This window comes from Paralichthys olivaceus, chromosome 20, assembly GCF_024713975.1.
Source record: "Paralichthys olivaceus isolate ysfri-2021 chromosome 20, ASM2471397v2, whole genome shotgun sequence".
In the NCBI taxonomy this organism is placed as follows: Eukaryota; Metazoa; Chordata; class Actinopteri; order Pleuronectiformes; family Paralichthyidae; genus Paralichthys; species Paralichthys olivaceus.
The window spans coordinates 3290155-3315049 of NC_091112.1; the positions used below are offsets into that span (position 1 = coordinate 3290155).

The window sequence follows — 24895 nt, forward strand, 5'->3', positions numbered from 1 at the left end:
AATGTCATATCAGTTGAAGAGTTTGCTGAAAATGTTCGAAAGGAACAAACTGAAGTAGTTTTTCAAAGTTTTGTGTTCAAGCAGCATCTTTATTAACAACAACATTCACGTTGCAGACGGCCTCAGCTGAAGAAGAAGTTTCTGTTTCAATGAAAACTTGTGAATGAGAGATCAATACAGCCACAGGTCAACAAATCCAATGTCAACACAACTGAGTAACAAAGCTTTCACAGAATACAGACACAACTTTACAGGGTCAAAGAAGGTAAAAGCAGAGTTCCACCATAAAAACAAAACAGACAAAACAAACACACACTAAAAAGAATGACAGAGTCAAGTACAGCACACAGAGAGACAGACCTGGTTCACGTATAACACAAACTCTTTATGTTTAGTGCGCATCGATCCTAAACATCTGAGAGTCTTCACAAAATACCTGTTTAATTCAGTTTGGCTGCAGCGGATGCTAACAGTTGTTAGCTCTGGCTACATTATGTAATCACAGTATCACAACCCGTCAGGAATTTTATCATCAGTTTCATCATTTCCATGTCGGTCGATATTTATCACGATAAATGTCACGTTGTTATTTCTTTCTTTTTTAAGACAACTGTATTGTGATACTTGATCTAGTGCCATCCCCCGAGGCCTCGCGTGTCTACGGCCCGTACGTACCAGAGAGTTCTGAATTCTCCTCCGTATATAAAGTGACCCTGCGCTCATGCCCGCGGTGTCGTGAGGTCTAGGTTGCGTCTATTTCTGCTTGTTTTATGGAGCCGGGTTTGTCGCGTGGCATCACGTTGCCATCGGTGTGTGATCGTGACACTGGTCCTGGTGTCGGGTTTCTGCGCGGCTATAGGTCTGAAAGTCACACCGGCTCCGCTGCCGCGCTAACGGCTGCACAATGTCCTGACAACAGAGACACCGGCAGCGGCGACGCTTTGATGTCTCATCAGTGATGTCAGCAGGTGTTGTGTGTGAATGTTTGCACCTTCAAAGTCTATACTGTGATGTAACACTGAAAACAAAAGGCGTTAAACACTTAGAGGTATTTTCTTGTGATCCCACTGTGACGGCTGTAAGGTGTAATTTGGGCTGATTGACAGGTTTGAAGTTTAAAGAAGAGGTTTCAGGCTCGTCAAAGGAGACATTTTCCCTCAGCGCTGCTTAATAACAGAGTCTGTCCAGAGGGAAAATCAAAACCCACTTTGTGATTTAAGGGTTAAATGAAGAACTTGGTATTTTGGAGATTATGAAACAGTAGGTAGTGAAAAAAAAACGCAGTTAAATAAGTTTCTGGGAGGCTTAAAGGCCCTGGTGGTGCTCTCCAAGTGTATGGAAGCAATTAGGGAAACATACTGAAGTTGCATAATGGGAATGAATTGATAGCGAGTGGGCGGTTTTTGTGAGCGGAAAAATAAAGCGGGGGAGTCGTGGTTTCAGTTTAAACATTTGGAACAAGGAGGAATGGGATGTTCTTGGATGATCTCTGAATCGTAAAACCACGATGGAAAATAACTGCAACGAGCTTCAGTGGGTAAAACACAATCCTATGGAATGAATGAGCTGGAAAGTTCGACGCTGACTCGAGGAGTTTTGCTTCTTATCAGGGCTGAGCCGAGTCTGAGTGTGTGTGTTTGTGAATGTGTGTGTGTGTGTGACACAAACCGCCTCATATATTATTAACTCCTGCAGACAGGCAGCAGCAGGAGCGTGGAGGCAAAACCAGCAGAATCACCCGAGCCCCGGGAGAGGATACAACTTCTGTTGAACCACTGCAAAGTGCAGGGAGAATCAGAGCCCATTTTAAAATAAGTGCAAAGTTAAACAAAAGAGAAGTGAAGAGAAGAAAGAGAGTTATTGTAAAGTACAGTGGAAAAAAGGGGGAGGGAGGGAGGGAGGCAGGGAGGGAGATTGGCCACCTCTGCCAGAGCACTGAGTCACAGGGAAGAGAGGAGGAGAGGGAGGGGTGCTCTTTCCTTCTACTCTCTATCGTTAAAGTCGCGGACAACTTGGCTGCAGCGCTCGTTTAAAGGTCCGAGATGGCACCACACCCCTAGGCGCTGCCCCCCCCCCCCTACGTCTACTCCCCCTTCACCTCTGACCCCTCCCCTGCCCGGCCCACCTGTCTGCTCAGCCCTGGGACTCTCCACTTTGAAAACAGGCCCGATGCCGGCAAGCCCCCCTGGAAATGCGTTCCCGGCCCTGGTGGTTGTGGGCCACATTGTTACCTTGATCGCGGTGTGGCAGTGGAGAGTGCGCCAGAAGCAAGGTAAGAGGAGCAGGCTCCCTCCAGGAGGAGGTGACTGCGGGGGGAAAGAGAGGAGAAAGAAGTTTCTCTCCGGCCGTCCTCTTGCATCGTCTCTCTTGTCCTCTGCCTGTTTTTGTGGTGCACACTCCTTCTCGCTCTTCCTCGCTCCCCCCTCCTCCTCCTCTCTCCCCCTCACACGTCTCAGTTTCCTGTGGAATGGAGATGTTGCTGTTAACCCTGTAAATGCTGACTGCAGAGTGGTGACGTCGGAGCTGGAGCTCTGTCAGGGGCTTTTTGGCTTCGTCAGAGGTTTTCGTGTGCAGACCTCAGCACCTCCTCTGCTGGGGTTTTATCCTCCAGGCTGTGTCTCTGCAGAGACCTGACTCGTGTCCCAGGGCACTTTAAGGTGACTTGATACGAGTTTGCGTCTGTAATCAGAGTGTTATCTTGGGCTTGGGTTAATCCTGTGTAGTTAATGGGCTTGTTCTGCCGGTTTCCTCTTAACCCTTTTAAAGTTAGCAACCCTTCACGTGCTTGCCAGTGGAAAAAGAATTAGCTGAATCTGATGAGCCTGAAGGGAAACTTCAGGCATCTGTGGCTCTTTAATGTCACCAGACACACCTCGCTGACTTTTCTGTTGACATGACTTGTCACATGTTGGCTGCTGGCCACTCCTCTGCCGGCCACACTGCCGCAGGCAAATGAAGAGATGGTGGTTGCCAACCTGCAGGTGCCGATAAGGAAAACTTGTTTTTCTCTGGCTCTGAGGAACCAGTTTGTCCACGATGGACTCAGACAATTCAGTAAATCCACAATAGACAATGAAGCGTCCTAAAACTATGAATTACCTTTGAACCGCATTATAAACTGCATGGGACAGGGAGTGTAAAATGTTACTAAGGCTGCAACTATTCGACTGTGTTTTCCCCTTCCATTCTAACTCGCCTGAAAACTATAATAGTGCAAAATGAACAGTTGTATCTTTAAATCTTTAAATACAGATTTTAACTGCAATACAGCTTTTAAGGTCTCCGCTGGTTGTTTGATAGGAGCCGGACAAATCAGCAAATTTGAAAGAGTTGTGTGGACGTCAGAAGTGTCTGTAGCTGAGTTTTCAAATGAAAACAAAGAAATGTGGATGCAGCCTGAAAGGAAGCACACCTTCTATAAATGTGTTCTATTGCTGAGGTGAAGCTGATACTGTACTTAAACATTATCTCTCCCAGTCGTCAACCAGATGTCATAAATTCTCCAGGAAGTGGAGGGGGACACACCTTGAGCAGATAAGATGTTTTCTCAACAATGACTTGTCAGAGTTATTTACGACAGGTTGAGTGACTCTCATCTCAATCGCTTCCTCCTGCACATGCCGATCACGGAGCGAAAAACAGAGAACCAACAGAAAAGATATTTAACTCAAACGTTCCGACTGTAGCTGCAGCTCACGTCCGACTGTGTGTTGTTGTGTAAACTGTACACGCCTGGTGCTCTGGTCAAATGAACGTTTCCTGGGAGACTCATTTCACTGGGAAATCGAGGGCAAACATTGCATCGCAAACCTTAGCTGCATGTTATCTCTACCGTCTGTGAATAATCAACCTTTTAGCATTTGACGGGATCTGCTTTCAGCTGGGAACTTGCCGCAGTGCGGACGGAGACGCTCTACTTCAGCAGCTCGTATTCCCTCTTCCCAGCATCTTTCTTAAATGATGTGATTTCTAAAGAGGAGGGAGGCGTCGCCATTGATTGTGTTGAAGTGTGGTCATTGTTTACATTCCACGTCCATTGCAAACCTCGCATCTGCGGAGTCACATGTCGTACGCACCCACCCAGGGTGTGTGGAGTAGGACGTTTGGTCTGCCGGTGCATCAAGGTGCCTTTGACACAGTGGGAAGGTGGAAGTAGGTTAAAAGTGATTTTACCCAGAGCCAGGTTTAAAAAAAGCACAGGAGCGCCACACATGTCGTCCGGCTGATGGTAGTGAACTCGACACTGGGGACGGGGGGGGGGGGGGCTGTGTTTCCTGGATACGCTCAAAACAAACTGGAGGGGGGGGGGATTCACGCAGATCCTCGGGCCCCTTTAAAAGAATTTGATCTCTGTGTGGGCGCACTGATAAAGAGCCATTTACACAAAGTCATTATGATTCTCTATAAACCATAAACAGATACGACTTCCACTGAAGACGTCTGTAGATCCTGAACACGTGTGACGTCGTCCCTCTTTGTGTCCCTGGCAGATTTCCTTTATGCTTTTGTCTCTGTGAAGACTCAAGACTTCACGGCACCGGCCTTTAACGCCGATTTTTGTCCAATCCATTTCGGAAGCCACACCCAAGAAAACTCAGTCTGCCTAAACCACATATGCCACATACAGCGTGCTGCAGGATTGGGTTTAGGTCTCGGCACGCGGTGCACAGCTGTGACTCACTTTCCTGTCTACTTTCACTGTGGCAGTAATGACACACTTGAGGAGGGAGGTCCAACCAATCCCCCCCCCACCCCACCCCCCACCCCCACCCACTTTAACTGAAAAGTGAGAAAAAGAACATGCCACTGTCCAGGGACTCGTCAAACACAGAGAACAATGCCGTACGCCCACCGTGTCCCAGCATGCCCTGCAGAATAATGAGCGTAACATGAAACACATTAGTGATGAGCCTCTCTCGCAGTCAGGCTTGTCAACTGGCACAGTACAAACACACAGTACAAACACACGGTACAGTACAGACACCAAGGTCATCAGATAATTACACAGATCAGATATCACTCGTGAATGTGTTCTGGAGAAGAACGGTTTCTTTTCACCAACAACTTCCAATATATTTCAAACTTGAGCTTAAACTACTTCAGTTCCTTTATTTTGTACGGGAGGAGATGAACTTTTAAGAATAAATCAAGCTGCTTAATATATGCGACTCCACAAAAACTCCTCGTGAGGTTTTAATAACAAGGGGAATCTTTCTCCTTTAGCACACGAACAGTGTGATAATCAGATTCTGCTGAAAACTGTTCAGAAGAGAAGTTGACTTAATTAACGGAAAAATTCTTCCCCCTTTCCTTCCTTTTTTTTTTTTTTGCATGGCCTCAAATACTTTTCCATAATTTTGTTCGCTAAACAGTTAAAGACAAACAACTGAGACTTAATGACAAACATGTGCTGCATTGTACGTGAGCAGATGCGATAAACTTTAGTCTCGCAAACTAATTCTTAAACAGCTTCTATGGGTTTACTCTTGATATATCAAGTTGTGCTTTTGTGACGTAGACATTCAGTCTGTTTTTTAAGTTTTGAATCGGCTTGTTCTCACTGGAAATGTACAGATACACCCACTGAGTGTTTCCACTTCAGTGTCAGAGCCAGGTAGGTATATAAAAACCACTCCCTCACCGTAGATGACATTTTTGCTGCCATGACATCAAACCTAATTGCTGTCACGTTGTTGTTTGTTCCTCCTTGAAAATGAGCCAGTACCTGCTCATGAATGTGAAACACGCAGAAGGAGACAGAGAGAAAACAAGGCTCCGTGGTTTTTTAACACCTGCAGCTGCTGTGGATGTGGGAGGAAGGTGATGAGTTATTGTACCTGCTCTGTGCCTGCTCCCTGGGAACTGTCCCTACGGCCTCGGAGACAGTTTTAAAAACCAGTCTCTCGATGCTGGTTATAACCACATCCAACTGGAGTTGCTCTGTTTTGAGTTAAGGGGCCGGGGGGCGTTATGTAATCCTGGGAGAGGCTCGCACATCACATGCAAAAATAGCGTGCACGACTCTTAAGTTGTGCACATACCCCCCGCGGTGTGAGTATTTCGGGGATGTCCCTCCCTTGTGCGCTTTAATGGCACAAATCATTTTTACGCACGGCGCACGGAGCAAACAGCGGTGGAGGACACAGCAGCAGCTCTCCGGCAGACAAAACAAAAGGGGGCTGGGCTTGTGACAAAGTGTCTGCAATCTGACACGACCCCGGGTTTTCTCTTCTCCTCCATGTGGCTTCGGTAGAGGAGAGGGAAAAAGTTTCGACTGCTCGTTCCTCACACGAGAATTACGCGAGAGCGAGGGGCGTTTCCGAGACAACTGTGGCGCGCCGTGCCTTTTACGCGCGGCACAAACGCACACCGGGATGGCCGGAGTGGAGGAGAAGACGCACGCCGCCGCCGCCGTGGCCGTCGCGCCGTCCTGGAGCGGAGGCTCGGACTGGGCGATGCAATACCGACGGTTCAACTACATCCACGAAATGAGCTGTGGAGAAGTGGGTGCGCATCTGTACAGCCGCATGTGCTGCGCAGGTAGGTCCGAGCGCTCAGCCGCCGTCTCCATCTCTCAGTAACAGGAGGAGGGAGGGGAGGGGAGGGGAGGAGCAGCTGGTGGTGACGGTGTTAACCTTTTCCACTCCTCCATCAGAGGACGACAAGGGGGGGAGAGGATTGGGCGTCCACCAGCCAACTTTTATTATTATTACTCTGTTGTTAGACTTTTGTAATATATTATATTATATATATTACTATAATAATAAATAATGTGGAGGTGCATTGATCTGTAAATTGTTTGAGTAACAGTTTAGACCATAATTCAGCTTCTCAGACGATAAACTGAAAATGTCTTTGGTCACAAATCAAACTGATATAAGACTTTTTATAATAGAAATGATTTATGGATTCACTTTTTCCAGACCTCCCCAACTGTACAGCAAGAGTGATCAGACTTTTGTAACAAAGAAAATAAAAATGATAATAATAATAATAATAATCATGTAGACCAGAGATGATTCAATTATTATTTTTGTAAAAAGTTTCCTGATCAGTGAATTGTTTAAAATACATTTTTCTGCAATTTCTGCAAATTGTGTAAATTTTTGGCCAAAACTAATGATTTGAATATGTCAACAAAAGTATTTTCATCATTTTTTGACTGAATAGATTTTTTTTTTTAAATATAATTGGCAGCCGAGTTGATAATGAAAAGCTACATAAACGTTTTGGCTGCAGATGATCTGAAGAGGATCTGAAGAGGATCTGAAGATGATCTTGTGAAGTGAGCCTCTCAGTATTTCACCAGTGACTCAACCTGAACCTGCAAACTAAAGTAAACACCGCTCTCTGTTTACCCTCTCGAGTATTTGACAGACATTATCTGACGTCTCTCAGATCCGGGTCTAAGTGCTGTGAGGAATCTTGTTGTAGATTCCTCTTGAGGTTTGAGGCCAGAGCTGCTTTTCTGGAAACTGGCAGAGTCCGTGTGTTTCTGCTGCTTTGTCATAGCAACCACTCTCACAAATAACATTTCTTCCCACAACCAGAAGTGACTCATCTGTAAACACGAGCCGACTCTGCAGGGCCCAGACTGACCCTGGACTTTCCTCACAGTAGCCTCAGCTCTGATTACAGATGAAACGTTTCTTGGCTACTGGTTAAACAATGAAAAACCTTTCTCCTGTACTGAAGCCTTTCCAACAGTAGAGGGAGACAAACGAGCATTGAGCAATTAGCTCTTTAATTGCTCTTGGTGCTGTCCCATCTGTTCGTCATAAATCCAGCAAATATCCAGTCTCATATTTTCGTAATCAGACGACTGGAAACACCACGTGGGGCTGATTATGTGCTGTTTTGTTTCGCACGCTGCCTGGAAATGATTTTCATATTGTGAAAGAAAGATGGATTCATAAGTTCTTTTTAATTATGGAGGGAGGATCTGATGTGGGCAACTTAAAGGAGAAACTTCAAATGGCATCATTGCCCCAATGAATCCCTCAGTGTTGTTGGAGTTCACTTGAGTTTATTGTCCATCTGCATCCATTTCCATGTTTTCCTTCTCGTCTCACGACTTGTTTTTGGACTAAATTCCTCACAGTGATAACAGCAGACAGATCTTTGTCTTCTTCCAAAGATACGTGCGTTCCTGCCCCCTCCGCTGCCAGCTTCAGGCTGGATCTGCCCCCACAATGCCCTGCGGTGCCTCCATTCCTCACCATGTCAAAGTTCCCTCTCTGAACCATCCATCCTTCATACACCCTCATCCCTCCGTCTTAAATCCCATCAGTGTTGGTTCTGTGTTGGTCAGAGGGGCTGACGCTGCGTGTTGTCACTTGTGCAGATGAACAGTGAGAGTTCTGGGGCCGGGTCGGTGTTATCGCAGAAAGGCGGCTCCCCCTGTCTGCGAGCAGGGAGGGCGCACCCTGTGCAGGAATGCATAGACGAGCATGCTTTGCTGTCATTGTAAAAACTCCTATCAGCTCACTCAGGTTTATCACTGCGTGTTATCAGCAGCAGGGAAAGGAGAACTGCCCACACAATACTTCTCTGTGTTTCTGATAACGGTTGAAAGGACTTTTTTTTTTAAATAACATAGAGGTTTTGTTTTGGTCCGGACGACATCACAGCAAAGCTAGAAATGCAAGAATAAGCAGCAGCAAGTAAATATTTGCTATTTGCCGTCAGTAAACATTTGCACAAATTCTCTCAGCCGTAAAAATGTCTGCAGCCTTTTTGCATGCATGTTAAGATTTTTGCAAAAATATATATATTTAAAATTCTAGGGTTTCATATTGGGTTTATTTGCAGCCTGCAGGGTTGAGGTCTGGTGAACCTCGTAACATCGGCAGCTTTCATTTCTCAAGCCCTGACAAGCCACCTCCCTCTGCTGGCATCCCAAAAATCTCTCCTTTACGGTCTGATGTCAGTGTCTGCACGGAAAATTGATGCTCCCAAGGGTGAAAGGTGTTGCAGGTATTCAGGTGCCTCAGGAAATGTATGTGGTAGCGTGGAGGTGCTAGTTCAGAGCCCCTGAACATCTAAAGCTTGCTTCCAAAACAGAGCGAAGTGTGTTTGGATTTAGTCAGAGACGATGTTTTTGCAGAACATCTAGTTTTTTTTTTAATTTGTTTATTGCAGAAGAATGCACATGTAAGAATCCTGCTGTTCTTCTTGCTCTCATGCACACAGACGCTCACTGTTGTCTACGTCCACACTGAGCCACAATAGCTGCTTTGTGTCGGGATCATTCTCTGCAGCAGTGTGGTTACTCCATTAAGACTCTTTTTGAAAGCATAGACGTGCTGTTTCTTTTGTCTTTATTTGTGCATTTGTGGCGTAGAACTCTTCCACACAGAAGCTTTTATACTGGACTGGAAACAGATCTCAAGAAAAAATAATCCAAACCTGATGCTTCGCTCTGAAGTTCAGTCTGACAGATTGTTCTCATTAGAAACAAAACCCTCGGTGCTTGTTTGTCTTTATCTTTGTCCTGATGTGAAGTTTTCTCGTGGTTCCTGAAAGCCAAGGTCGTTGTTTCCACTCCTCGTTCTGCCGCCTCCTCGCAGGGTCTCTGTGTTCAGGCTCATCACAGAGACTCTTGACCAGGCATCCGGCCTCAGACCGCACACGTGGATTCGAGTTAGTTTAGGTGTCTTTATATTGTTTGGAAAGTAATTTGTTTGTAAACAGTTTTGAGCCGTAACAGCCCCGATGGCCTCTGGGAAAGCGTTGCGTTCACAAGCACATTTTAAAGTGAAATGCAGGATTTGTCTGCTCCGTTAAAAACACTGAAATCCTGTAAATCAGAGAATCCTTGCACATATCAAGCCTGCAACTTAATTATCCTGCAGCAATTAATAGGAGAATAAAATGTTTGTTATGATGGATTAAATGTCTCAAACCAATGGCAATGAAAATAAATAAATAGTAAAACTAAAAGAAACATTGGAAAATGGAAATGAAATGTAATTTGTAAGCTGATTAAAGATCCCTTCTTTCTTCTCTTTGGATTTTAGTTGCTCATCACAACCACAGTGACTAAAAATAAACGTGTAATCATGATAATAACAATCTTAGAGACACACGAATGTAATTTAATGTTCGTACATTTAGATGTTGACAGAGCAGAGGTGTGTTCACTCTGAAGGTCTTTACTGTGGTGCTACATAACAGTTCGGAGTCCTGCCTCTCGCTCTGGTGAGTGACATCCTCTGACATTGACATTGCCCGCAGGCAGGCATTTTGCAAGAGCTGGTGAAAAAAAACAAAAGTGAATGTCAGGGAGAGCGAATGGAGAAAAAAGGGAGGAAGACTTGTGTTTCAGCAGCCGAACTGGTGCCTGGGACACACCCACGTAACGACAGGGTCCTCCAGTGTGGAGCTCAGGAGATCAGAGAAGTCTCATACAGGAGACGACGTGGCCCCCGGACCTGCACAGGCTGGTTTTAGGTTTTGATTGTGATCGCTGAGTTTACGGCAGCGTGACGATGGAGCCGAGGTTCAGGAACTACTCCTCTGACAGCGTGGGCAGTGACGGGGTCTTCTTAGAGGACGCGTACTACCAGGGGAAGCTCAGGGCCATGGATCACAGGAAAGGTAGAGTCGCTCACAGTGTTCACTTCGTCTCAGAGCTTCTAAAGGTCGGTTCTGTCCTGGTGGAGTCTTAGATTAGGAAAAACTGCAGGGGGTCAGTTACAAGTTCAGTTTGTTGATATGTTTCTTGTTCTCGTTTTCCCTCTGACTGTTTTTTATTCAGGAGAAAAATATATATATAAAGTCAATTTAACTTGCACTGAGGACATTTTTGTCTGTGGTCGTCTGCTGCCTCCCTTTAATCAAATGGACCACACCCCTCCATGTGTCGCACATGTTCCTCTTTTTATTGGTCGACTCTGCTGACACTCGTTTAAAAAGGAAGAGCAGCAGAAATCTGTTTTTGCAGTCGAATGAAAAAAGTTTGCATTAAAAAAATGAGATGTTAGAAATCACAGCTTCGTTCCTGCAGGCAGGATTTTGTCAGTATCATGCAGCCGCAGTGCAGTGAGCACACGCTGCTCCGTCAGGACACCTGATACATGTCACCTCATCCGAAACACTTTCATCCACAGCTCTGTGGCTCCAGGCTGCAGGAGGGATCAGTGAAGTTTGCTTCACAGTGTTTCGTGTGATTCACAGGTTTGAGTCTTGGATCGTGAAGAGCAGCGTTCAGCCTCTGACCTCGATTCCTCTTGTTGTTTTCAGAAGCAGCTGTGTCCTGATTTAACAGTTTCCCTTTTCCATCATATCGCTTTGATCTCGCTCAGAAAACTTAATCAGCCTCCTCATGTTGTGTGACGAGGAAGAGAGTCACGCACGACGTCTTCTTCCAGCGTCTCATCAGACAGGAAATCCATATTCTTTTGAATCTTGATCCCTCTTGATCGGACGCAGCTTAGTTTTCTGCTCTCATCACTTCATTGAAGCTCGACGTTGAAGAGGCTGAAGAGTGAAGTCTCGCCACAGTTGCTGAAATGTGGTTGATCACATTTCTGGAAAACATGTTGTAAACAATAATCAGGCTGTGAAATCAAAACCGCTAGAGCAGTGTTCCCCGCAGGACAGGACATGTTCCTGTAGTAGGTGATTTACTGGTGTTCCTCCGACGTGTACAACATTTTCTGTTTTGGGTTTGATGGACAGGTTCCCTCCTGAGTCAGGGGCCGCACCTTCAGCAGTGTGAGATCTGGAGGAACTGTTAATTTCACAAACTAAAAGATTTAATTATCTTTTCGCCTTTTGTTCCCTTACAAATGTTAAAATATACAATATACCAACGGAAACCATGGGGTGACTGGAGCTGTGAGACAAGCAGGAACACAAAGTTAAGCAGTGGAGCACGGAGAGCTTCTGTTTTACCACGTTATTCATGTTTCATGTTTTTTCTGTCTTTCTCCAGATGAACGGGACCGAGTTCAGAAGAAGACTTTCACAAAATGGGTCAACAAACACCTGATGAAGGTCAGAGTCAACTTCAACTACACTCACTCACACAAACACTTTAACATTTGGCCGGATTGTAAAACCCAGACACGATGATATAATATTTGCTTTACTTAACTCTGGGGTACACTTCAAAATAGAAACTCCAGATGTCCCAAAACGACCCTGAAGCTTTTTCTGTTCCTGTCGAATTCCAGCGGATTCTTTTACATCACATCTGGTTACAACACATTCAATTACTCAACAAAGTCTCCAGAGGTTCTCGAACGTCTGACGTCTGCAAGATAATCTGCAAACAGGCGTCACAACAAAATCAGATTTGAATTTCCTGCAGCTGGAAAAACGTCTGACGAAGGTGAAAAAAACGTCGTAACAAATCACGTTCTTCGCACATTAACTGTCGGGGGGGTGAGTCACCAACACCTGGTCTCACTTTAACCGCGGTGCCGTGGGCCGGCCTCGCTCCGGTTTCACATCTGGGCTCCAGAGCGGCAGCGCGGCTCTGCAGGGGAACAGGAAGCTTCCAGAGCCGAACTCCTGCACCGATACATGTCTGCAGTCATGAATAATGTAAAGCAATACCTGTCAGGCACTCTGGCCCGGGACCCTTCAAACAAAGAAACCATTCTTATGTGTGATATTCAGGCGTCTGAGCCGCGAGGTGTAGAATACAGAGACTCAGAGAGAAATTCTAGAAGATAAGGAAAAAAGCTAAATGAGACGCGACAGTGTTTGAAGACATCGCCCCGATCAGAGGTGGTGATTGGTGTTGATTTGATTAATCAATGGATTAATCAACAACAAGATTGGTCACTGTTTGCAGATCGTCATGTTTCTTCTCTGTGTTTTCAAATCAAATAATCACGTCACATACAAAGATCGAGAGTTTCAGGTAAAATCAGCTGACGAGCAACCGTCTGATGATTTCACTAAATAATCAGCTGTCAAAGTTATCAGTTAGTCGTTGGCTGCCACCGTTTGATTCTCGTGATCACGAAAGATATGAACACCTGCAGAGCTGTAGTAGCAGACGTCACCTGGAGCGTGTTGGCTGCTCCTCAGATCCAAGTCCACGATTTTTTAGTTTTCACACGGGAACTGATGCTTGTTGAAAGCTGAGGAATGTCGCCCGCGTGCGTCCTGTGACACGGCGCTCTGTCCGAGATGACTCACAGGCTTTGTCTCCGTCTCTTGTCGGGAAAATCCCTCAGATCTGGATCCAAAACACTCGAGCGGGTTTTGGACTCGTGGTCACAACGGTCACGGGATCAAAGTGCGAGGTCTTGATGCTTCGTGGTCGGCTCGCTCTCATTGCTTCTTGCAATGAAACCCAGACATTTACTCTGTTTTATTTAAGCTGTTTGAACGTAACGCTGCAGAACAAGTGTTTTTGTTTAGTTCCAAAGATGAATTTAATCAAACTGTCTTTGTGCAACATCTGTAAACCAGCGTGTTTTCCTTCTGTCCCTCTGTTCTGTCCCTGCTCTTTCACATCTTCTCACATGAATCTGTTTCTTCTTTCCATCCTTCATCCGTCCACCAGCACTGGAAGGGAGAGGTAGGTGTCTGTCTGTGAGCAGAGTGCTGAGTGGACACACGTTCAGTTCGTCCTGCATGTTAACATTCGTTCCCTCTTTTGTGTTTTTAAAAAAAAATCTAACTGCTGTAAAAAAAAAAAACTTGTCTGCAGTGCAACTTGTGTTTTTATGTTGTGTAACTTCATTTTTAACAGTTGAAATACAGACAGTGCAGCAAATACTACAAATACACAGTAGTAATATAAAGTACAGGAGGTCAAAGTCTTGGTCGTGGATCTCATTAGTTTTTAAGTGAAGGATTTCAGCCGACGTGTCGCTCGAACACGTTCTCACCTCTCGAAATAAAGATGAACGACTTCTTCTTCCCACAAATGAAGCTTAACTATCCTGGAGCCGCCATCTTGTACCTACGACGTATTTCGGAGTCTCATCGATACAAGCGCTCGACCATCTTCGTGTAAAATGTATTTAACGTGTACTTTTTTTAATTTGGTCCACGCCACATCCACTAACATGGTGGAGGCGGTGTTTTGGGGGGGGGCTGCCATATCGTCCGTCTTTATTTGCAGACGCCCTGATTATTAAATGAAAGTAAATATTTGTTTGCAGCTTCTAACCGCTCACGTTCACGTTATAAACCTGACGAGCCAAAAGAAACCAAACACAATAACAACGATCGACCAAACTACGAGAATAACAACCAACTTGTATTTCACTTTTATCAAGTCGCTGTTTTGTGTCTTCATCCCCCCCCCCCCCCCCTTTTTGAGTTCCAAGCCCTTTGTTGAGATTTCAGTTGTTAAGTCAAACCTCATTGTGCTGCTCTGGATCTTCTTGCTGAGATCAGGAGCCGTTTGTATTTTTTGTGCGAATACAAAAGCAGTGATTGAACCCTGATGCTGACGCGATGGGACGCTGAACGAATCCACCTTCACGAATCAATAAATCATGTTCTTCCCTTCTCGTCCGTCCAGGCCCAGAGACACATCACCGACCTGTACGAGGACCTCAGAGATGGACACAACCTCATCTCCCTGCTGGAGGTTCTCTCCGGAGAGACACTGGTGAGCTTTACCTTGACCTTTGACCTTCAGACCTCAGGACAAGCCGTGACCCCGTGTCCCGTCCAAACCTTTCTCCCGAGCGACCCATTTTATTTGCTGTCCTATTTGTTCCGGTGTGTTTGTCGTAACTGTTCAGTGTTCAGTCGGATATTGTCCCGCTGGTCCTCTCCAACCTTGCATGTGTTGAATTCTTCAGGACATGCTGAGGTCATGCGCACTCTTTTACTTTACTTACCTTAGCGCTGGTCTTTGCGGCGCACATCGTCTGGTGCCGTAGCCTTAAAACACTAATTTTCATTATTTGCTTCCATCTCGTAACCTTTCTGCACTGACTCGTTTGACCCCTGGTTTTTTCCTTTTTCTAATTCCTGTTTGCTGACCTCTGCCCTGACATTTCCCCCTCTGCCTCTGCCTTCCTCTCTCTTGCGATGCTCTCGCTGATTGTAGCCGAGGGAACGTGACGTTGTGAGGAACGTGCGGTTGGTGAGTGGCGCCTGGACCGTGGCTGGCCGCCTCCTCGGGCGTGGCATGTGTCACCACCCCAGGTGGCTGCTGGGTTGTGCATGATGACTGTCACACTCCCCGTTTATTGTGTCATTGTCCTTCCATTTTGTCTGGGATAAACCTTCTCAGGAGTCATGAATAAGTGTGAGCTGGTTTTAGGATCAGTGTTGGAAACAGATGCATGTAGATTCTACTCTTGTTACTTTCGGGAAGTCTAGTGAGGAATCCGTCAGATATATTTTACGTCTTAAATTTGTGCAGAAGAAGTTAAAGGACCATATTTCACATCCATGTCGAATCCAGTGTTGTCTGCATAAAGACAAACTTTTCAAATTTAAGTTTTCTTATCACATTATTTGTTTCCTGGGTTTAAATCACCAACAACACGATACAGTAGTTTATGAATGAGAAATAAAAATGAAATAAAAAAGTTTCTGGGAGCAAAAGTTGACGATCATTAGAGAAACACAGAAGAATATGTGATGAGCTCAAAATGCTCATCCTAGATCACAGAAGCTTCAGACACAGTGTGACCGCAGCTAAGAGCCGAGGCTACAAACCAACCAATCAGGATCAAGGACGAAACGACACTGAACGCACCACTTTATTGAAAAACATGCACTTTCCCAACGTTTACCTTTAATGAGTCGTTGAAAAATAAGAGGAAATGGTTAGTTGTTGATATAAAACATGCACAGTCACTGGGTGTGGTCCTGTGAAACTGAACGTTCTCTGCACTGCGAGCTGCTAAATGTTAAAAACAAAGCTTGACAACGGCTGAAAGCTTAACATGTGGAGCACTGATGCATGTCACAGCCATCACTGCTGGTTTAACTCCGTCCTGCACGGAAACGCTTCTTGGAATCCGCTCGATTCGAATCTAAGACACTGTAGAAGTTTCTGAAGTTGAGCGAAGGGGTTTGAGACTGACGTTCCCTGAGTTTATCATTCATCCTCATGCTTTCACCTGCAGACATCCTGGCTGGATCTCTAATGCATCTCTGGGTCTCTGAGGGTCAGATCTGACTCTGAACGCTTCGATCACAGCCACGCAGAATTTGAATCACACTTCAAATTTGCCACGTTCTGGGTTTAAGCTTCAAAGCCCATGGCTGTAGAGCTTGTTTATCCAGTAGAGTAGATCACAGGAGGTGTTGCTGGACTCTGAAACACCTCTTCCCTCAGTCATTTGCTTTGTCTGTTGATCACTCTGGAACCTCGTGCGTTTGTCTCTGACTGATGTTTGGTGTCGTCTCGTCTCTCGCAGCCGCGGGAGAAAGGACGGATGCGCTTCCACAAGCTGCAGAATGTACAGATCGCTCTGGACTTTCTCAAACACAGACAGGTCGGTGCAGAAAACCATAGTTGAGCAATAAGTACAAATACACCAGCAACTACTTGAATAACTGTGTCGGTATTCACACACCTTCAGGTCAAGCTGGTCAACATCAGGAACGATGACATTGCAGATGGAAACCCTAAGCTGACCCTGGGTCTGATATGGACCATCATCCTTCACTTCCAGGTAATACACGATTCTCTCTACAGAATTAATTTTTAATATTTAATATGTACATCAGCCAATATATCTGTATTTTTACTCCTACGATTTGAAACGACCCCCAGAAATCGATCAGGCTCGACTTTTTCTATAAATTCCTTAAATCACGTCAGTGAACCTAAACTGGGAAACTAAATTAAAATAACACTATTTAAATTGCATTTGCGGACTGAGGCCTGATGGAAACAAATGAAGCAGATTTCTTCTTTTTCACATGTTTTTCTTTCCAACTTCACTTTGGCACCGAATTCCATTAAATCAGATTCTTCCATCGTTTGTCTTTTTTTTAAATGGTTTACGTTGTGATTAGTTTGTTTCTGCAGCGGTGATGAGAATCAAAGTGCTTTTCTGTGAGCGGACTTTAATCATCAGCCTCATGTTGACTCAGCAGTTACAGAACAGTGGAGTCCAGCTGCCAGTCATTTCCAAATGGGCCGTATTGGACATTTGGCAGCACTTATCCTCTCATACACAAATACCTCCGCTGCTGCAGCCCTCGACTGCACCGAGACTAAACACTGAAGAAAGACATTCATTCAACTCTTGAAAGGATTTCCACGTCCATTCGTTTGCTCTGTTTTCTCAGTTTCCGTGTGAGGCTCGATACGCAGAAACATGACTCCTCATCCTCAAACGTAAACAATATGAAATCTGGGGGAAAGCGTTCGTCAGTCGGTGTTTCTGATGAGATGGATTTCCGCTCGGCAGATGGTTCTGTAGATTTTTTGGGAAAACGCGTGGGAGGACATGATGCCTCTCTGATGCTATAATGATTATGATGGTTATGTTGGGATGTGGGATGGTTTTACTCATCCCTCAGTGTGACTCAGTGATTCCCACGAGAAAGCTGGCAGGAGACGTGGGACGGCACAGCCCCGGAGGAAGTCTAACTTTGTAGAAAACTCTTTTTGTGTGTGTTAAACTTCTCTGTAGTTTGATTTCTAACCTGGATTAAGTGTTTTTCTGTCGCTGTTTGAGTAATAAAAACCAAAAACGTCCCTGTAGATCTGCACTCAGTCACCAGGCAGCTTTTATATCCTCAGAATAAACCCATAATCTCTTTGTGTTGGCACAAACAATGGTTCATTTCCTCTGAGCTCCTGCAGGTGCAGCTCACAGTTTTGCTTATACGCAGGTGAATGGTGGAAATAATGTGCTGCTTCGAGCTGGGATTCTCTCAGCGCCTAAAAAACGAGGCGCAGGGCGGAGGTCCTCTTTCCATTCGGCTTCTGACTCACATGTTGCCCACGTCCACAGCAAAGCACCGGGGTTTCCCTTCGAGAAGTAAAATAGCAGAAGGAACAAATGCCGCCTTTTTTCCCTCCTCCACCCTTTCCTGCAGAAATGATTAGTTCTGCTGTGACTCATCAACGAACCCACACTGAAAATAGTGCATAGTTGTATTAATGCAGCTTTTACTTGTTCCAGTGAAAGAAATGCATCAGGCTTCATTTGACAATACATCAGCAGCAGCTAATGTGCCGTAGATGTAGCGATGCATGGAGGAGCGAGGATGGAGAGGGTGGTCGACCGTGTGGTGGTTCAGAGGTTCAAACTGAACGCGGCTTTACAGATTCAAACTCAGGAGCCGCCCTCCTTTGATTACAGGGTGTTAAGCATTGGCCCTGCAAGGTTAAGATGGTTTGAAACACCAGGTGGCGCTATGAATCATATTCATCCCATAAATGTGGATGTGTTTTATTAAATTTGAGGAAAAGTGGGATTTTCAAACCGGTGTTTATATATTTCATCGAATAACAGTTTAGTTTGCAGACGGGTCTGCAGAATCACCTCTGAGCTTTCCTGTGATTGTTGCTTGTTCTTACATCGTGTGCCTCGTTCAGAGAGCTCCACCCTCCTGGTACAGCAAGTCACCCAAAACAAACACCAACCCCTACTCATCCGGCTCATCTGATTATAGACACGACACAGACGGCCACTCCTGGGTGGTGGGTTCGTGCAAAAGAAGAACTCAGTGTCACTCAGCTGCAAAATCAAACCAGTAAAACTCATGTCGACCTCCTCCGAGTCAACACACTTTACCTTAAAGACATTTGTATTGATTAGAATCTGCTGTTTGTTTTGTGGTCGCACACAAGAGTTTCAGTTCTGTGTTCTCGTGACTCACAGCTCGGTCTCGCGGCTCTTAAGAAAAGTAGGAATTCGCCCCGTATGACTTCTTGTTGCACAGTCCAACATTCATTCACAGCAGCCGAGGTTTTTTTAACGTTCAGTATAATTTAGTGACTCACAGACGGTTTCACTCCGATCACTTCTTTTTCTGCTTCTCTGAGGTCGATGGATTTCATGTGGCCTTCGGGGATAAAGTGGCGGTTTGTTATTTGGAGGTTTTGAATGTGACTCATATGAAGTCCAGAAAAAAAACACTTCAATTATATTCAACGTACAAAGAAAAAGTCGTGTGCCACTGTGAATAAATCTAACATTTCAGTAAACGTACAGTTTTATATTTGACATTTAGGAAGAATTCAGCTTTGCTTGTTGTTTTATTTGAAAACTACCCTAATATACATTTACTCTCTGGTTTGAATCTGTATTATTTGCTTACGTCCTCTCCGTCAGATCTCGGACATCCAGGTGAACGGTCAGTCGGACGACATGACGGCCAAAGAGAAGCTGCTGCTGTGGTCCCAGAGGATGGTGGAGGGATACCAGGGCCTGCGCTGCGACAACTTCACCACCAACTGGAGGGACGGGAAGCTCTTCAACGCCATCATACACAAACACAGGTGAGACACACACCAAGGTGAGGGGGCGTGGAAGACCTGGTTATTATAGTGGACCATACGGGGGGTCGGGTTCAAATGGAAACCTGGAAAAACATGGAAGGAAGGAAAGGACTAAAAAGAAGGTGATAATGATGTGAAACTGATTAAACACAACTTCACAACAGCAGTGGCACAAAGGGTTTTCTGAAATGGATGTCACTGTGGCAGTCACTATGGATCCTCGATACTTGAAAGATAACGTGGTGTTTCCAGGATTATTACTCCACCGTATATTCACTTACCAGGAAGTGTAAATAACTTTTGGACTCGTACTTGACACAGGAATAAAATTTCATCCATTACGAGCTGAAAAAGTCTTAAATTCAACTTGTTGAAACCTGCAGAAACTGTTTGATTCATGGTGTTTGCAGGTTTTCACTGCAGATAAAGTTTATATTGAAGCTTCATAAACTTCTCCACCCTTCCACTGTGAGTCTGCGTCATAATAACAATGATAGTTGCAGATTTGTGTCCGAAACTTATAGTTTTACAGAAGTGGTTTGAAAAGTGAAAAGAGTTTTTCCTCTGTCTAAGAACTGACATGAATCCAAGCTCAGTTCTTCTCAGTGAGGAAAGTCAAACTTTGGAACAGCCCGAGAGGAGGCGGCTGTTTCAGAGTCATTATATTTTGGGTGGAGTGCCACTTGTAGTCTTTGTGTGTGTGCACAGAGAAAACCGCCCCTGCAGCCTCGCTCACCACACGACACAGAAACTCCATGTAGAGCGGCTGCAGCTGTCATCGCTCCGTGTGAGAAGACGGGGCGTTTTCAGTGTGGGTGTATCACACAGGTTTGAGAAAAGGTTGCCCTGAAGGTGTGCTCACTGGAGGCTCGGCAGGTTGCAGCAAAACGCAGGTACGCCATCCATAGATTCATTCTGGGTGGAGGAAGAACGATACGCGGCGAGCTGCAGGACCCACACAGACGTTTGGCTGGCGAGGACTTTAATTTTAATTCAAGGATGAAATCATTATTTCCGTCTGACCCTCAAAAGATTTTGTAACTTCGGATTTTGCCAAGTAAAGTCCTGGAAACCTTTTCCTGCTTTTTATCGTGACCATTGCAACCATGTTGAAGCTGAAGCGAAAGTTCCACTCCAAGCGGCGCCTGAACAGCACGTCCAGCAGCACGGCGGGCTCCGTCAGCGACCTGGAGGACAGGGTGGTCATGCTGTGCGAGGACATCCCGGTCGAAAACTCCTTCGACTCGGGCCAAGGCTCCCACAGCTTCGGGGCCCGCTCAAGTCGAGGGTCCCACAGCGAGGAGCACGAAGCGGGAGCGGAGCCTCACGTCTTCCACCTGAGCCGGGACAGATTGTCCTACAGGCAGGCGAGCTACGTGGACAGAGAACCAGCACAGCCGTATAAAGAATACTACATCCAGAGGGTGGTGGAAGTGTACGCCGAGCTTTTAACTGTGCTAAATTTACTCAGTATTCTGTGAGATCTTTTTAATAACATGTACTTAAATGTTATTTAACTGCACTCATCCTTCCAGCAAAGTAATTGTTTTGTGTGTATGAAAAGGTTGGGGAATTTTAAATCTTCTACGCGAGTGAGGACTCTTGTTTTTTCTTGCCCTCTCTGGTATTAGTGGAGACGTCCCATGAACAACCTGCCTCCAGCAACATGAAACCTAAAATATGTAAGATAGCGTTTCAAACCTGTCAGCTGTCGATGTGCAATTATGGCTGGCAGGTCATAAAAAACTGAAATGTTCAGGGGCTAAAGTCAGAAAAGATAATTAACGAGTTTCTTCTCAATGGTCACGTGTTTTTTGGATCTGACAGCATGACGACCTATTCCTAGTCCGACTCTTCTGGTTTGTGTCCGCAGGCCCACGCTCATCGACATGGATCAAGTTTACCGACAGAGCAACCAGGAGAATCTGGAGCAGGCCTTCAGCGTGGCGGAGAGAGAGCTGGGCGTCACCAGACTTCTGGACCCTGAGGGTGAGACCTGTCGACTTCAGAAACGATAAAAGCTTCAGGGATTATTTGAGCTTATTTATTTGCTTCTTGAGGAACATTAACAAAAAACAGTGATGGCCTCTGATGACAACAGATGACAGTTCAGGATGAACGATTTTCTTTCCTACACTACAATGCACAAATCTAAATACCAGCAAACCAAAAATAATTTTTTCTTTTTCCTCTCTTTCCAGATGTTGACGTGCCTCATCCAGATGAGAAGTCCCTCATCACGTATGTGTCCTCGCTGTATGACGTCATGCCCAGGGTGCCTGACGTTCAGGACGGCGTTAAAGCCAACGTGAGTCGTCTTCTTCCACGGCATCAAACCGTCTTCACATCATGTTGAAGCAACAGAGACAAATATTGTTTATTTTAAACACGATGCCGTTGATCAGCTTAATATTCGACTGTGTAGTTTTGTGGATGCTCTTATTTAGAGACGTGTGTTTGTATCTTCAGGAGCTGGAGCTGCGTTGGCAGGAGTATTACGAGGTGGTCACCGTGCTGCTGCAGTGGATCAGACACCACATCCTCGTCTTCGAGGAGAGGAAGTTCCCCAACAGCTACGAGGAGATCGAGGTGAGCGGGTCAAACAGGTGAAAACAGAGTAAACAGATGAACACGTGGAGCTGACTCCTCTCTCTCCTGATCTGCAGGTTCTTTGGCGTCAGTTTCTGAAGTTCAAGGAAACAGAACTTCCTGCGAAGGAGGCGGACAAGAACCGCTCCAAACACATCTTCAAGTCTTTTGAGGTGAGCTCTCATGAATCTGTCAGTCACATCATAACTGTTAACTTGAAAAAAAGTGAAAGTGTGGATGAAACAAAAGTAAAAGATGAAGATGCAGTAAAAGACAAACGAGATAAAAGTAAATGAGATTCAAGAATCATGAGAAAAAATCTGACCGAACCAAAACATTTGATTTAAAATGAGCAGAAACAGAGAAAAGATCAGCGATTGAAAAAAGTTGTGAGCAAAATACCCGAGTGCCGCAGTTTTCTAACGACAACAAATAAACGTTCTCATGTTTCAGGGTGCAGTCCAGGCCGGTCACGTCAAAGTGCCGCCGAGCTACCATCCCTTCGACGTGGAGAAGGAGTGGGGTCGTCTGCACGTTGCCATTCTAGAGCGAGAGCGTCTCCTCCGGACAGAATTTGAGAGGTGAGTCAGCCACGAAGTGAAACTCATCACATGCTCTCCGCTACCTTGTTTTTCTATAAATATTAGAAAAACCACCAGAGAGTCTCTCTGGCTGTGTGACCATGAGGATGACTCATCCCCGGATGATTGGGTCCACTTTTGTAAAAAACCACACTGAGTTGGCTTTGTGGGGCGGAAAGAAGAAAGAAAAACTCACATTAGGGCAAACGCATGACAAATTTGTCGTTGCCACGGCAACAGTATCACAATAACACGGTCGTTTGATCGTCACCGATGAGCTTCTTTTTTTTTTTTTTAAATCACATGGTAGGCGGGGCGCAGCTTTTTATTTTGGTTCTTGCAACACTTAAGAAAGTTTTGTTTTAGAAAGTATCTTCTGTACTTCAGTGCACACACAGAGCTCCATCATGGCTTTCATGCAACAGGGATACGATTTTAAGTTTGTATTCCGCCAAAGGACGGAGTGAGTGTTTCCCTTTTTTTCCACTTAAATCTATTAATTCAGTTTTTAATTACATGTGGGAGATGGTTTTGCTTCGGTTGATCTAATCAGAGCAGCAATGCAACAAAGGATCATTTGACTCTCAGGTTATTTACTGTGTTTAAACATGTTTGACCTCCTCCCTCCCTCCCTCCCTCCCTCCCTCTCTCTTTCTCTCCCTCTCCCTCTGCAGGCTGGAGCGACTGCAGAGGGTCGTCAGTAAGGTCCAGATGGAGTCAGGGGTGTGTGAGGAGCAGCTCAACCAGGTGGAAACGCTGCTGCAGACGGTGAGACACAAACAGACCAAATAAAGAATCTGTCACAGACACGAATGTGGCCACACGCAGCGCTAACTCCTGTGTGTGTGTGTGTGTGTGTGTGTGTGTGTGTGTGTGTGTGTGTGTGTGTGTGTGTGTGTGTGTGTGTGTGTGTGTGTGTGTGTGTGTGTGTGTGTGTGTGTGTGTGTTGCAGGATGTGAGGATGATGAGCTCGGGGAAACCTGCTCAGCACACAGCCGAGATGGAGGCGGATCTGGAGAAAGCGGAGGGAATGATTCGCTTCCTCTTCAATGACGTTCAGCTGCTCAAAGATGGACGCCACCTGCAAGCCGAGCAGATGTATCGCAGGTGCTTAAGAAACAAACTGTTGATTTTTCTTTTTTATTTATTTTATCAAGTTGTTTTGTCCTTTAAAACCTAATAAACGACCTTAAACCTGTGAAGTAGTTACAACTTAATGTGTGAAACCTGAATTAAACGACTAAACAAATATAATAATCGTTGTTAATTAATGTTCAAACTCTTCAGCACTAACTGAAAGTCTTTACTCTAGAGTGTACCGTCTCCACGAGCGTCTGGTGAACCTCCGCAGCGAGTACAACCTGCGCCTCAAGTCCGGCGTCACCGTCACCCAGATCCCCATGACCCAGATCCACACGACGCAGATCCACGCAGCCCAGGTCCTGCAGCAGGCCCCCATGAGGGTGCGGCCCGAGCTGGATGAAGTCACCCTCCGCTACATCCAGGACCTGCTGGGCTGGGTGGACGAGAACCAGCGGCGCGTGGACGACGGAGAGTGGGGATCCGACCTGCCCACTGTGGAGTCGCAGCTGGGCAGCCACCGAGGCCTCCACCAGTCTGTGGAGGAGTTCCGCTCCAAGATCGAGAGGGCGAAGGCTGACGAGGTCCGAACAGAGAACATGTTGTTATAATAATAATAATGATGATTTTTTGTTTATGGATCTATCTGACCTGTGACCTCTCCTCTTCTCCAGAGTCAGATCTCTCCTGCCAGTAAAGCTGCGTACCGCGAGTATCTGGGAAAACTGGAGCTACAGTACGGGAAGCTCCTGGTAAGTTACCGAAACTGAAGAGAAACCCTCACATTAGAGATAAAACGACTCTTGTCTGTGTGTTTCCTAACGTGTGTTCTGCTGCAGAACTCCTCGAAGGCCCGCCTGCGCTACCTGGACCAGCTCCACGCCTTCGTCACCGCAGCGACCAAAGAGCTGATGTGGCTGAACGAGAAAGAGGAGGAGGAGGTCAACTACGACTGGAGCGACCGCAACACCAACATGGCGGCCAAGAAAGATAACTACTCGGTACAGTAACAGGCTGATGACGGTTTTCACACAGCGACATGATTCTGGTTCCTGGTGTAACAGCTGTATGTTGTTGTTGTGACCAGGGTTTGATGAGGGACCTGGAGCTCAGGGAGAAGAGGGTGAACACGGTCCAGACCACAGGAGACAAGCTGCTGAGAGACGGACACCCTGCCAAGCAGACTGTGGAGGTTAGAAAGATTATCAGGATTTAAGACGCTTAGTTACGTGAAATTAAATTGTGA

General features: G+C 45.7%; 1 protein-coding gene across 33 annotated transcripts in view; it reads left to right on the forward strand.

Annotated features, from left to right (window-relative positions):
• The window catches only part of pleca (plectin a), an 80788-nt gene that overhangs the window by 37409 nt on the left and 18484 nt on the right, over nucleotides 1–24895 (forward strand). For 7 of the 33 annotated variants that reach the window (XM_069516404.1, XM_069516437.1, XM_069516406.1 and 4 more), the window contains 18 exons: nucleotides 11939–12000; nucleotides 13526–13540; nucleotides 14495–14584; nucleotides 15032–15067; nucleotides 16356–16433; nucleotides 16521–16613; nucleotides 19233–19399; nucleotides 21273–21388; nucleotides 21601–21707; nucleotides 21869–21988; nucleotides 22066–22161; nucleotides 22442–22569; nucleotides 23244–23337; nucleotides 23522–23676; nucleotides 23882–24233; nucleotides 24324–24401; nucleotides 24489–24650; nucleotides 24737–24841. In XM_069516404.1, the coding sequence (XP_069372505.1) occupies nucleotides 11939–12000; nucleotides 13526–13540; nucleotides 14495–14584; nucleotides 15032–15067; nucleotides 16356–16433; nucleotides 16521–16613; nucleotides 19233–19399; nucleotides 21273–21388; nucleotides 21601–21707; nucleotides 21869–21988; nucleotides 22066–22161; nucleotides 22442–22569; nucleotides 23244–23337; nucleotides 23522–23676; nucleotides 23882–24233; nucleotides 24324–24401; nucleotides 24489–24650; nucleotides 24737–24841 (2054 nt within the window). Of the gene's footprint in view, nucleotides 1–1997; nucleotides 2273–6228; nucleotides 6541–10237; nucleotides 10600–11938; nucleotides 12001–13525; nucleotides 13541–14494; nucleotides 14585–15031; nucleotides 15068–16355; nucleotides 16434–16520; nucleotides 16614–19232; nucleotides 19400–20414; nucleotides 20835–21272; nucleotides 21389–21600; nucleotides 21708–21868; nucleotides 21989–22065; nucleotides 22162–22441; nucleotides 22570–23243; nucleotides 23338–23521; nucleotides 23677–23881; nucleotides 24234–24323; nucleotides 24402–24488; nucleotides 24651–24736; nucleotides 24842–24895 lie in introns of those variants that run through there. The other 26 variants (XM_069516408.1, XM_069516409.1, XM_069516438.1 and 23 more) reach the window with 17 other exon arrangements.